Below are 13,147 nucleotides of genomic sequence, written 5' to 3'. Positions count from 1 at the left end.
GCGGGCCAAACTGAATGAAAACGTATAAAAAGAATAATAGTACCAAACATTCTGGAATCATTCGCCAAGATATTTAGAGAAAGGTAATATTAATAACGTTTGTTGACTGCAAGCCACGCCCCCTGTGGACGGAGTATATCCTATGTGAAATAATAAAGGATCATTGTAAGAGGGAATGTTAAAAAGCTTTCAAAGATTTTAGCAAGGATTAGCAAACGTATTGAGTTTCGAGGTCGAATGTATTGCCTTCTAACCTAATCGTCAAGAACAATCGTTGAACTAGCCACGCCTCTGGGCGGAGCGTGTTCTATGCGAAATTGTACGAGATTGAGGCCCCGCGCGTTGAAATGCTAAAGAGCTTCCAAGAATTTATATTCTTTATCTCGACTATAAATTTTAGCGACCGTTGGCAAACGTACTGTGATTGGAGACACAGTATATTGCCCTCAAGCCTAAACCTCAAGGACAATCGTTGACCTCCTAACAGAGGGAGGGGGCTGGCAAGACTGGTTTGTCTCATATTTATTAGCTTGTGGGTGTAGACACACAGAAACCAGTTTTCACTGCACGAGTTGACCCTTCGTGTGCCCACCCACATACACGAATGTATACCATGGGTTCAGATTGAACCTTAGGGCAGTTCGTCCAAGAACAAATTTCAGAATTGGTTTGAAATCGTTATTGTGTTTTTATAAACGATAAAATTGATCTTGCTCTCTACAGAAATAAATTCAATTTTTTACCACTTTTCAAATCCCCAACCAATGTAGACAAATTTTTGAAGGTTCAAGAACCTTCAGTTCGTTTATGCACGCATTGTACGCGTCTCGCGTGAATATTTTGAGCACCCTAACAAATTCCGTCGGAGAGGAAACGGTTACAATACAGCTCGATAAGACTCGGCTTAGGATTGTCATCGTTCGATCGAGATTTATGCTCCGGCGGACACTGTATGCACAAAGCGCAATAGAAAGTGCCACCAAATCATCTACGGGGTCCACAATTGCAATCGATCAGGTGAGCGTCAGGTATCACGCCTTCGCAGGAGAATAATTTATTGCGATCCACCGAGGTCGGCCAACAATATAAGCAATTTCGTGTGTACAATGCGCACGCCGTGCCGGGCCGCCAATAAATATGAACAGAGTAGTAATAAATTACGCAGGACGATTAGAGCGGATCGCCAATAAATTAGCGTGAACGTACGCGCGGTCTAGTGTATCTGTGATGTGTCTCTGTTATGCCAGCAATTTGGTCCTGTTTGTCTTATCGTTTCGTTTCGTTTCGCATTATTCCTCTATCCATTCAAGAATCAACATTTTTTCGTAATTTTTCTAGCGAAATAATTATATATATATATAGCTCACAACTTTTAATTTCTTCTCCGAAATAAAATTTGTTTGACGCGATGAAACTTTGTTTGGGTTTCTTTGCCAGAAATAAGCAATTGTTTATTTACTTGTGAATAAAATATTCTTACAATGGTAAGAATATTTTATTTATTGTTGTATGAGAATCATGTATTAATGATTAACAGGACTGGCACAGTTAGGTATTTTAATTGTGAGACACTCGTTAGATTCAACGAGACTGCATTATCAACACGCTGCACCCTGATATGCGTATGACCTTCCAGAGGGCAGCAAATATTAGAGTTGCGGAGGAAATGCAACAATAATTGTTACCAACAATTAACTGGGAAACGAAAAGGTTAAAAGCAGAAAATAAACGTTTTCATGACCCACGTGCTGAGTGCTTCTTTATTGTCGCTTTTCAATCGGTTTCTCTTGCATTCTTGTATACTTTGGTATTTGAAAAATAATGATATTGGTAGTAATGATGTGAAAATGATGAAAAATGTAATTTAAAAAATAAAAAAATATTTCCTTCGAGCCGGATTTGAACCAGCGACCTATGGATGTCTCACAAGTAACCAACCAACTACAGTCCACCGCTCTACCAACTGAGCTATCGAAGGTTGTATCAAAACCCATCGTTAAAACGTAAACAACGTACTGTTCTTTTCCGCGAATTTGTTAAACCCATCTATCCATAACAATAAATAACACTGACAATAGAAAACCGCATAAAATACATACCTATTATTTACTTCTTTCATTTATACACTAATTTTCTACGTATTACTTATAATACGAATTCCTGAAGTAGTATCATTTATTTTGTCAATGAAAAATTATAGGGTAAATAAATTTAAAATTAAAAAATTTAGAACAGCCCAAAGTTTATTATACGGAATAATGTTTATATCGTATTTAGAGCCCGATGGGATTCTTATCACAATTTAATAAGTACTTCTAAATTAATTAATGAAAATCCGGCATTTGCATACGCGACCCAATGACAAAAATAATATAATAATAATATTGAACAAGTGAAAAGTTAATATGACCTAACCAAATCCCAGTATCGATGGAATCATCGATTGAAAAGAATAACACGTGAACGTCTAACTTTGAAGACAACATCTTGAAGATGCTCCAGAAACAAAATAGTGTAGCTGATAGTATAAGTACAAATCATTTCTACTGAACGACTTGAGAAGTTTATCGAACAAATCCATAAAAATAGAAGCTGATTCAAACGTCAATGATAAATATAGGGCGTGCGTGTCATCGACATGACTATGACGGTTCGCGTCAAATATTTCCATGAAATGTCAGTTAGGTTAGGTTACGACTGACAGCGAAGTGACAAAACTCGGCTGCAAACATGCGAATCGTGAGCTCCGAATCACGAGACAACAGACAGACGATGTCATTGCGTTGTGTCAGCATAGTACTTTCGAGAATTCGATGATAAACAGATACGTAACCTAAAAATCACTCACCGATCGCAGACGTTGCTGTCCCATCGAAACGCACGTTCACAATGACATCCACTGGATCGTTCGAGGGAATTAACATCGATCACTGACTTAAATCACTGTTGACGAATCTTTTGTTGACACTCAACGCACTTAGACACTGTTGAGAAAAAAATTGATCAGCAATACACTCTTCTGGATCCGATCGCGAGCGGCGCTGGGGTCGACAATTAAAGCGCTGTTCATGGTGTAGTTTATGGTCTTTACAAGCGCATAGAATAATCTGTGCGCAGACGCGAAACTGCTGTGTGTTTCGGTAAGTAATTTCCAATGCGCATGCGCCTAGAAGTAGATCGTTCCCAAGTGTAGCCTCAAAATTCTATGATCAAGTGCGCATGCTTACACAAATTGTGAACCAAAGGTGTAACTTTGGAAGTATTGTTTTGCTGTTCAAATTATTGAGTATCTACAAAATAGATACAAAATTCTTCTTAAATGTGCAAGAATGTTCAAATACATATGTTACATATTTCTGTATTCGTTTAATACTATTTTCTGTCATACTATAGTTCAAATATTGCCGCTGGCGTAAAGAATAAAATCGAGATCTGAAACGTTAAAGATTCCAAGAGGAGTTTCGTCTCTGCACTATGCATACACTCTACATTTTTGTGCGATAACGCTTTGTGGTTTAAGTTCATTACCTTATGGACCTGGAAACTCAAAACTGATTATTGCTAATAGAATTCATCATCCAAATAATCTGGAATGTAAACAGAATGTGTGATTGTAAACAAATATCTCTTGTGTGAAATTAAATTCTGAACGCTTGAATAATAAGTATGTATGAAGTGCACAATCGCGACGGATCAAACATTTTTAGTTATATTTTTGGACTGTGTCGGAGTGTTATTGAAATTCGATCAAAATATCATCGAAGCTGCCATAATGTTCATAGGCAGTGGTAAATATTTTGATTCTGGTCACGTTCTTCTTTATCGCAGTGCATGCCTAAATGGGCCAATCTCGTCGCGGAGAATTTGAATTTAAATGCGAATTAAGGTAGTCGTCATTTCAAATAACAGTTGCGATCTGTCGAGCGGTATGTGATGAAGCTCGGATGCCGCGGGTTATTAATTAAGAACGAAGTAGCCAATTATCGAAAAACTTACGCTGCTTCGTTCGAAACATAATTACGGTAAATATGTCGGACAACATCAAGGTGGGAATCAAGTTGAAACCCCTGATTCGTGAAGAAAAGGACGAAGACACGACGACAGAATGGATCGTACGAGGAAATTCCATAGTCTGTTTAGACCCAGAAGCAGTAAAACGGGGGGATACTGAATTTCATTTTGGTATGTGTTATAAATTCCTAATCAGATCGCAACATTTCTGTTTATTCGTTCTATTTATGTCATCACTTCGATGCATATAACCTATTCACCGATTTTATCATGTGACGTCTCATCTGTCGAACCGCAAATTAAATACGTAAACATGAAACATTCATTGCAAGTATTCGCTGTTCGACTGGACTGTCATTGTTTTTGTACTTATCACGTTCCGACCTTCACTAATGGAAACTCGTACTTTCTGTTCTATATGCGTCTAAAACAACATCGCGGTGATAAGCAAAAAACAGTTGTGTAATCAAGCGCAGCAATTTCCATTTTCACTGAAAAAATGAATCCTAGATAAGATTATTAATTTTTCATTTTTTGTTTCTAGATTATGTTTTCGATTCTGATGCAACCAATTATAATGTATTTGACAGTATTGTTAAGCCTATTGTTAAAAGTACACTAAATGGTATTAATGGAACAGTATTTTGTTATGGTCAGTGCAGATCTGGTAAAACTTATACTATGATTGGTAATAAAGAAGTACCAGGAATAATACCGCTCTGCATAAAATATATGTTTAAGACTATTTCCAATACTATTGGACGTGAATTTTTGTTAAGGTTTATATTCTTTTTCGTTTGTTACGTGAACATTCTTATTTCTGAGAATACAAATGTTGTCGTATTTTTCAGAGTATCTTATCTAGAAATAAGCAATGAAACGGTAAATGACTTATTAAATGTAAATGGAATTGATTTGAAATTGCATAAAGATGCTAATGAACACACAACCATCAACTGCAAAGAGGAAATCTCAGATTCTTCAGATAACATGTTATCTATACTGAAAAGGGGGAATAGAAATACAAAGACAGAAGAGATTAATAGAAATCAGTGGCACAGAGACCACAAGATATTCCGAATTGTAAGACTAATTATTTTGATGAATATGTCTTCTATCAATCACTCTATTTAATAATATATTTTTCCAGACAATAGAAAGTCGTGAAATTAGTGATACTTCAGGAAGTGCAAGAGTATCGCAATTGAACTTAGTGGACCTCGCTGGCTTCGAAAGAGCACACAAAATTAATGTTACACAAGAACAGCAGATTGATGTGTCTCTTTTAGCCTTCGAATCCACAATTTTACAGTTAGATGAATTACAAAATATTCAGAGGGACATCAGTATTCCTAAAAGCAAATTAACGGAGCTACTCCAGCCATCATTAAGTGGCAATTCTTTAATAGCTATAATATTCACAGTGGTGCCCATTTCTTCCGAAGAAACCTATTTCTCTCTGTCGTGAGTATACTATTATTATAGTGTTACCTGTATCAGTTTTATTTTCAACGAATCTTGAAATTTTTGTTAGATTCGCGTGTCAAGCTAAGAAAATCGAAACTAAGCCAAAGAAAAACGAAATTACATCCGACGCGTCTTTATTGGTACGTTATTCAAAACAGCTAACTAAACTTCAAACAGAGCAGCAGGTTCGTTTTTTTATTTTGTTTACCTTAAGAACGCTATAGAATTTTTGTTAGAATGATTTCCATGTATTTTACGTTCAAATTCGTTTCATTAGAGTGTACAAAATGGAAATCCATCCATAGAAGTAGAGAACGTAGATTCCGAGTTACAAGAGAAGTATCAAAACAATCGCTTACTAGAGGAACACATCGCGTTGCTAAGGACGAAAATTATTTCCGGAATCACCTCAGACCGTTTGGAATCATTTCAATGTAAATCTAGAAGACGAAGAAGTTGGTCCAACAGTGGAACGTTGAAATCGTACTTGCCCGTGTTCCAAATTAAATCCGGCTTGCCAACGATTAAAGAAACGTCGCCTGAAAAACCATATGGGAAAGGCAACATGCAATCGGTTGATGTCCAAAATAAGAGTAAATTGATCGTGTTGCCCTGTCTTTTTACAGAAAATACATTCACAGTACGGTGACTGGTCTGTTTTACACTTTCAGCGTTTCGGACAACCTTTACCGACTTTGAATTAGATTTGATCGAATGTAGATTGCATTCTGAGTCCAAGGAATATGCTGGTACTCCCGAAGAAGAGGATGCCAATGTTACTAATAACATAACTGTCGGAGAATTTGAAGATATTTGCGGCCGCGTGACGCCGGATAGACAAGATTCATCTGTACAAACAATATTAAGGTATTCGTATATTAAGGTCTTTCGAAGGCACTAATTATGACGGTGACAGTAATTTAGTGTAATTTTGTTGACTGAAATAGCACTCAAGAATCTCCTGGCACACCAAAGAAAATTCTACGCAAGTATATTTTCGACTTGACCAAAGATCTTGTTGAACTCCGTGAGTTCACCACTTTAGAGAAACAGATAATGCGCGAGGAAGGCTATTCTAGCACGAATGTAAGTGTAATTAACTTTTGTTGGCGTTAGGTTCACGGAACACTAAAAGTGACTATTTTACATTACTTTATAAAAATAACGAGAATTTGTCTATTCGGCCATTTTCTAACTAATATATACTCAAAGGAATAGATATGTTGAATAATTCCTCATGGATACTTGATTTTTAGAACGTAGGTGATCAACTGTTGGAGCAATCTGACTTGATCAGTCATAAGGAAAACGAACTTTACTTGCATTCCTCGAATTTGATAGTTCAATTGGAAGAGGAGAAATTGAAGTTAGCGGAGAAACTTGAATTAAAGATTCAGGAACTGGACGAAATAAAAAATGACATCCAAGGTCTCAAGTTGGACATAGAAAAGTTGCAACATACTATCTTTTTGCTAACAAATGAAAACATGGAAATGTCGACCAAATTAAACGCCGAGATGGAGCGCACGAATGAAGCGAAAATTAATCTCCAGAAAACGATCGACAACTTGTACGCGCACATTTCACAGGTCATAGAAGAGAAAATCAATTTGGAACGTAATTTAGAGAATCTAAATGATCAGCTGCAGTCACTCCGTTCACAAACATCGGAACCTCGCAACGACGAACAGCTGCTTGCGGATTACCAGAATAAAATTGATACTTTACAGACAGAGAACATTGAACTAAGCGTCACTCTTGCAGAAAGGAATAAGGAGCTCGAGGAGATTAAAGAGAGCAAGTCGCTGTTGTACGATCACGAGTGTCTGTACAAGGACAAAGTCGCGGCTCTCGCAGAGAGGAATGAAGACTTGACGACCGAGAACAACGAGCTTTCAACTGACTTGATGGACAAGATCGAGGAGATTGAGATGTTGCGAGAGGAGTGCAACGTACTGAGGAGCAAGATTTCGTTGACGGAGCAAATGAATGCTAATGATAATGATGTGGAACATTTGCGATCGGAGAACCATATTTTAAAAGCCGAGGTCATGGAGTTGAAGATGAAGGTAACAATGTTAACGGAGGAAAATGAAAAATTTTCGAACAACTTGTTCGAGACCATAGAGGGCCTGGACAATTCACGCAGCGAGAAGTCCACTTCGACGCATTCGTCGGGCATGTTCGACAATGCTAGGAAAGCAAATCACTTAGGAGAGGAGGTGTCGTCGGAAGAAAGTCGCGAGGCCTTGTTCGAGAAAAATACAATGTTACAGGAAGAGATCAACCACCTAACTTGTCTGAACAAGAAGCTGAGCGACTTGAAGCTAACCACCTGCAGTCAATGCGCGCACTTGAGGAACTTGAACGACAGTCGCAGAGCCTTGAAGATTGAGTCGAAAATTTTGAATCGTAAAGTGGAAGAGCTGCAAAAGCAATTCGATCAGAAGTGCTCGGACATCGAGGCGTTGAGATCGAAAGCCAATCAGGACCTGAACTTGAGCTTCACCGACGCATCCTTGAACGCCAGTTTTGCGGACGGATTAAACGTCAGCTTCATCGAGAAGAAAGTCGATAATCTGAACAACGAGTTGCAAACGTTAAAGGACGACAACGACAAGCTAACGGTTTTGTATAAAGAAAAATGCGACGAGCTCGAGAAGCTTCACGATGAAGTGGGCGACTCGAAAAACGTAAACACCAAGGCGAAGAAAAATGTTGTTAAAGACGAGAGTAGAATTCAGAAGATCCAAATCAGTATCGATCAGGTGAGAGATGACATAGACGAGTTGAAGAAAAATAGCGTGAACTTTACTTCCACGTTGAATAAATTCAGATCGGAAAAAGCAAGTTTATTGGAAGAGATCAATACGCTGCGAAGTATTAACGAACAGCTGCAACAGAGGGTGTCCGACACTGAACTATCGGCGGCCACTGCCACGGAGAAGGCGCACGTTCTTGAAGCTGAATTATTAAGCATGAACAAGGAGATCGAACAGTATTCAGAGAATGAGAAGGAGATAAAGAGCGAGAAGTTGAAGCTGGAAGTGGAACTGGAAAACAAGGATATTATCATTAATAGGCTGCACAAAACCATAGACGATTTAAACGAGTGTGTATCGTCTCTGAAGAACGAGTTAGACTCGATGCTGACTCAGAAGAACGAATTGTCTATTATTACAGAGGCTGTGGAGCAGAAATACACGGATGAATTGGAGTCATTACAAAAAGAGTATCAGAAATTAGATGCGGAAAAGAAACAGTGCTCGGACGCGGAGAAACGAGCTACATTGTGGGCCAAGGCGTTGGAAACGGATGTGGAGAAGCTGCAGACGGATTTAGGAAAACAGGAAAGCCTGTATAAAGAAGTGCAAGGAAAGGTTTCGCAACTGGAGGCTCTTCTGGAAGAAAGCGAACTTGAGAAGGAAGTATTAAAAAGGAATTTGCAAACGCTCGAAAATCTTATAACCGATTCCAAAGACAATCTAGCGATTAAATATAAAACAGAGTTTGAAATCATAGAAACGAAGTTTGATCAGTACACAAAAGAATCAGAGATCAAACTGCAGAAGATTAACGAAACGCTAAGCAAGTACGTCGACGAGAACGACAATCTGACGCAAGAGCTTACAAAGCTTCGAACCATCGAGTTGAAATTCCAAGAAATGAAGGAGAACAACGAGTACATGTTTGTCGAGGAGAAAACGTTAGCTAATGACAATAAGTGCTTGAAGGAAGAATTGAACACAGTTAGGGAATCCATGATCAAGGAACTGAAAGCGTTTAAGCATAAATTAAATTCGATGGACCTCTTGAGCAAGACTGCAAACGAAATTTTCATAATTTTCCTGCAGACTCTCATGGCCAAGGAAGAGGAGGTAATTAAAACTATGAGAGAGCTATTCGAACAAGACAAACAGAAACTAGTGGACGAGAAGAGGCAAAGCGCTGACGCAGAGAAACGTGCCACGTCGTGGGCTAATGAACTGGAAAGGGAGACCGAAAAATTGCAAATGGACTTGACGAAACGCGAGTCAAGCCACAAACAGCAACAGGACAAGATCTACGAGTTGGAACATGCCTTGGAAGAGAACAATCTTGAGAAAGAGGCGCTTAAAGAAAAGGTGGAGACCCTGAAAGCTGACTTGAACAACTTGCAAAATGAGTTCGATAAACAGTGCAAAGTAGATTGTCGGCGGGAGGAAGCGATTATGATCGCTCACAAGAAGGAGAAAGGGGTGCAGGAAGAATATAAAAAGAGAGAAACCGAACTTCAGCAGAAATTGAAGTCTCAGAAGGAGACTTACGAGAAGAAGATAGAGGATCTTGTATACACCATAGAATCGTACAAGACGAAAAATCTGGAGCTGAAGAGCAACATCGAAGGACTCGAGGCTAATGAAAAGCAGCTGAAGAATATTATTGACGCGAACGCGTTGGAGCTGAAGGCAAACGATCAGACCATAAATGAGCTGGGCCTCGAGTTGGAACAGCTGACAGAAGCCCACAAAGAAGTGAATTGCGAGATACAGCAGAAGACGTTTCGAATGGAAGAGATTTCAGCGTTGTTAAAAAATAAATGCGACCTTATATCCGAATATAAGGCGAAGCTCGAAGCCATTTTGCCGGATTATGAAATATTGAAGGACCAGGTGAAGGAGCGGAAAGCGTGTATAGAACGCTATAAAGAACAGATGGGAGAGATGAAAATGGAGAAGGAAAAGCAGATCGAAACGATCAAAGATAAACTTAATTCCGAGGAGATAAAGAACGTTGGATTGAACAAACAGTTACACGAATTGAATAACAAAAATATAGCCTTGGTGGAGGAGCTGGATGCCCTCAAAGAGAAATTTGAGGAACTACAAAGCGCAAACGCGAAGCTAGAGAGGAAGATCAGGAATAGCACGAGCAAAATCAAGGCGGAAGCGGAGATGGAAAATTTGAAGGATTTAAATAAAAGGTTGCAGAATAATCTGGACGGTGCCAGCAATCGTATAACAGAGCTGCAGGATTCGAAAAATAAGATTTTGAAAGAGCTAGTGAATTTGACGAGCGAGTATGAATTATTGTCCCAAGAGAATGCTGAGATCAAGACAACCTTATCATCCTACAAATCCAGGCAATCTTCACCGTGCTTCTTGCTAGGCGATGGTAATTATGATACTCTGCTACAAGAGAAAAATAAAACTGCCTTAGAACTGGAAGGCAAGAAATTATTGTTGAATCAGAAAGACAAAGAAATTAAAGAATATTCGAGCCGCATGGAAGCGCTATCTGTTAAAAATAAAGAACTGGACGAAGTGTTGAGAGACCGTGCTGCGGTCATACGTGAACGTGAGAAGGAGATCACGAAGTTGAAAGATAAATTGTACCTTCATCGAATAGAGAACAAGCTGATCAAGGAATTGGAAGAAAAGTTGTGCAACCTGAAGGAGGAAAATAAGAAACTTCAGGAGAACCTCGTGTCGTTCAAATCAAAACCGGAAATCGACACAAAACAGCTGGATGATATGAAATTGCATAATGAAAAAGTTGTGAACTTGCTTAGAAAAGAGATCACAGAGTTGCAAGAGAAACTGAATGAGTACGAGAACAAATTGGACCAGAAGAGTAGCAGTGGCTCGAGATGTGTTAGTCCTACTATTGAAATTAGCAGAAGGAGACACAGCAGGAATAAACTATTCAATGAAAAGAGGCAACTCGAAATTCTAACGGACGAAATAAATATTGATCAGAGCGACGAAACTTGTCAAATATTGCGGAAGAGGATCCAAGAATTGGATTTGCAGATCGTTGCGAAGAATGGGCAAATAGCGACGCTGGAAATTCAAATTCAAAGCGAAAACTTCCCTTATCAACAGAAATGCAAGGAATTGGAGGAACGTCTTCTGTCGTGTCGCAATAAAGTGCGTACAGTAGGACGTTAAAATATAATGTAAGAAATTAAGAAGTAAAGAGTTATTTAATATAATTGTTTTTTGTTAATAGAATACCGAACTTAGTTCTGAGGTAAGAAAACTTCAGAGGACCTTGAGTGATGTGAACGCATGGGAATGCGATACGTGTAGGAAATGGCGATTAAACAGAAAAGAGCAGAGTTGTCAAACATCGCCTGAGAAATCGTCACGAATATTGGCTCTAAACAACGGGATAGTCAATGTAAGTAGATGTGGAAAGTACAATTTAATATTCGGTAAGATTAATTGGATAATTGTCGCAGGATGACGCGAAAATGACGAAATTGGAGAAAGAAAAAACGTTGATGAAGGACTTGTGCCGAGTTCGAAACCGTCGAATAAAAGAACTTGAAGATAAATTAAAGGAACTTACTCAAGGAAGGTCCAATGATCAGTATAGATGCTGTACAGTATTCAATAAGCAATTTGATATGGAGAATAATATGAAACCGTGAGGAACACCAAATTCAAATTTTTCTAAACGCAATTTCTAGTAGTTTTACCGCTTAGTGATATTAGATAAGGAAACTACACGCGTATTTGCATTTTAGAACCAGTGATATTTATCGATCGTACCATATATGTTTACCAAAGTATAAAACGTACAACTTTAAGCTTATCTATAAGGAATTATTTACCAAGTAATTATTATTGGTCTATCTGTTTTGTAGAAAACGCTTGCTTTCAGGTGCATGGTATTCTTGGAATCTGCACGTCCATGCTTTACTAGCGTTTCGGTTCTTTTTCATTTCGCTTATGAAAGTATTCGATTTTCTGTAATTATATGTATGACGATTAATATCTTCTGCAGAACAGCAACAACAGTTCCAGTGAATTTGTTGGATCTTAGGATGCCAATAAATTATAGAAGAAACATATGGAATTATTATTAGTTAAAAATGTTCAAGTCTTCCAGCGAACTCTAAATAACGCGTAATATTACTACCAAGTATTCCGAGACACAACGGGTCTATTGTTTAAGTATTAATATTCCTTCCTTCAATTTTAAAGATAATGTAAATAGTAATAACGTTAAGACATTTATATTTTCGACGAGTTCTATTTTTGTACTTCCTTATTCTTCTGTAAATAACTGTACCATTTAACTTTTATACTGACAACGTTGAAGATAGCAACAACCGTAGCAATCTTTTCACGCCAACTTTATAATTAAACGCGAAATCTGTGATTCCAGAAACGCTGATGCATAATGAAACGTGCCATGAATTTAAAGTTTTCCCCCGTTTGTATTTAAGTTCCACAGATTATTTAATTATGACATGTGAAATGTGTAAAATTAGTTCAACTTCGTTACAAGTTACGACATATAATTAGCCGAGATTGTTAAACAATTCGTTCTCCGAAGTACAGACAATTAATTCGTTCTTGTATGTCTGATACTAACATTGGTTTTAATAAAGTGGTTCATACTATACTTAAAACTAGTGCTTCATATTATACTTTTTAGATAAAGAAAACGGAAAATTATCCTACTAAAATCTTTTTCTGAGACTTAGGTGTCTCTATGACAAGATGCCACAATTGTATGTAATTGTTGTTATGCATTTATTATCTCTAAATCATTTTAAACATTCATAGTAGAAACGCGGGTGTCTACCTGCCTATGCTTATACCAACTTCCAAGACAAAAAATGAATTAATTCTCCAGCAAGGGATTCTAGTAACATTTCACTGTCGTTTACACTGAT

General features: G+C 38.0%; 2 protein-coding genes and 1 non-coding gene across 4 annotated transcripts in view; 1 reads left to right on the top strand and 2 right to left on the bottom strand.

Moving 5' to 3' along the window:
* LOC143353274 (von Hippel-Lindau tumor suppressor homolog) overlaps window positions 1-3,044 on the bottom strand; it is a 113,326-nt gene extending 110,282 nt beyond the window's left edge. For both annotated transcript variants that reach the window (XM_076786464.1, XM_076786465.1), the window contains exon 1: window positions 2,849-3,044. The gene's annotated coding sequence lies outside the window, so the exon portion shown is untranslated. The remainder of the gene's footprint in view (window positions 1-2,848) is intronic.
* Window positions 1,885-1,978, bottom strand: Trnay-gua (transfer RNA tyrosine (anticodon GUA)). Its single transcript has 2 exons — window positions 1,942-1,978; window positions 1,885-1,920 (listed from the first exon to the last, which is right to left on the bottom strand). It is a non-coding gene; the product is annotated as a tRNA-Tyr (tRNA).
* Window positions 3,045-3,512: 468 nt separating the features above from the next.
* Window positions 3,513-12,880, top strand: LOC143353271 (uncharacterized). Its single transcript, XM_076786459.1, has 12 exons — window positions 3,513-4,182; window positions 4,556-4,790; window positions 4,863-5,094; window positions 5,162-5,475; window positions 5,546-5,663; window positions 5,756-6,071; window positions 6,150-6,345; window positions 6,426-6,564; window positions 6,735-11,387; window positions 11,470-11,640; window positions 11,702-11,889; window positions 12,250-12,880. The coding sequence occupies exons 1-12, from the start codon at window positions 4,029-4,031 to the stop codon at window positions 12,329-12,331; spliced, it is 6,798 nt and encodes a 2,265-aa protein (XP_076642574.1). The 5' UTR covers window positions 3,513-4,028; the 3' UTR covers window positions 12,332-12,880.
* Window positions 12,881-13,147: the final 267 nt, after the last annotated feature.

Source organism: Halictus rubicundus, chromosome 4 (genome assembly GCF_050948215.1).
Source record: "Halictus rubicundus isolate RS-2024b chromosome 4, iyHalRubi1_principal, whole genome shotgun sequence".
In the NCBI taxonomy this organism is placed as follows: Eukaryota; Metazoa; Arthropoda; class Insecta; order Hymenoptera; family Halictidae; genus Halictus; species Halictus rubicundus.
The sequence above is the reverse complement of the archived record's forward strand: the minus strand, read 5'-3'. Positions and strand labels throughout refer to the sequence as shown.

Excerpts from the sequence above, each read along its gene's own strand:
- LOC143353271 (XM_076786459.1), top strand. The coding sequence starts at position 4,029 with ATGTCGGACAACATCAAGGTGGGAATCAAGTTGAAACCCCTGATTCGT. Across the intron at positions 5,664-5,755 it reads AACTTCAAACAGAGCAGCAG|AGTGTACAAAATGGAAATCC; the intron begins GTTCGTTTTTTT and ends TCGTTTCATTAG. Across the intron at positions 6,346-6,425 it reads TCTGTACAAACAATATTAAG|CACTCAAGAATCTCCTGGCA; the intron begins GTATTCGTATAT and ends TGACTGAAATAG.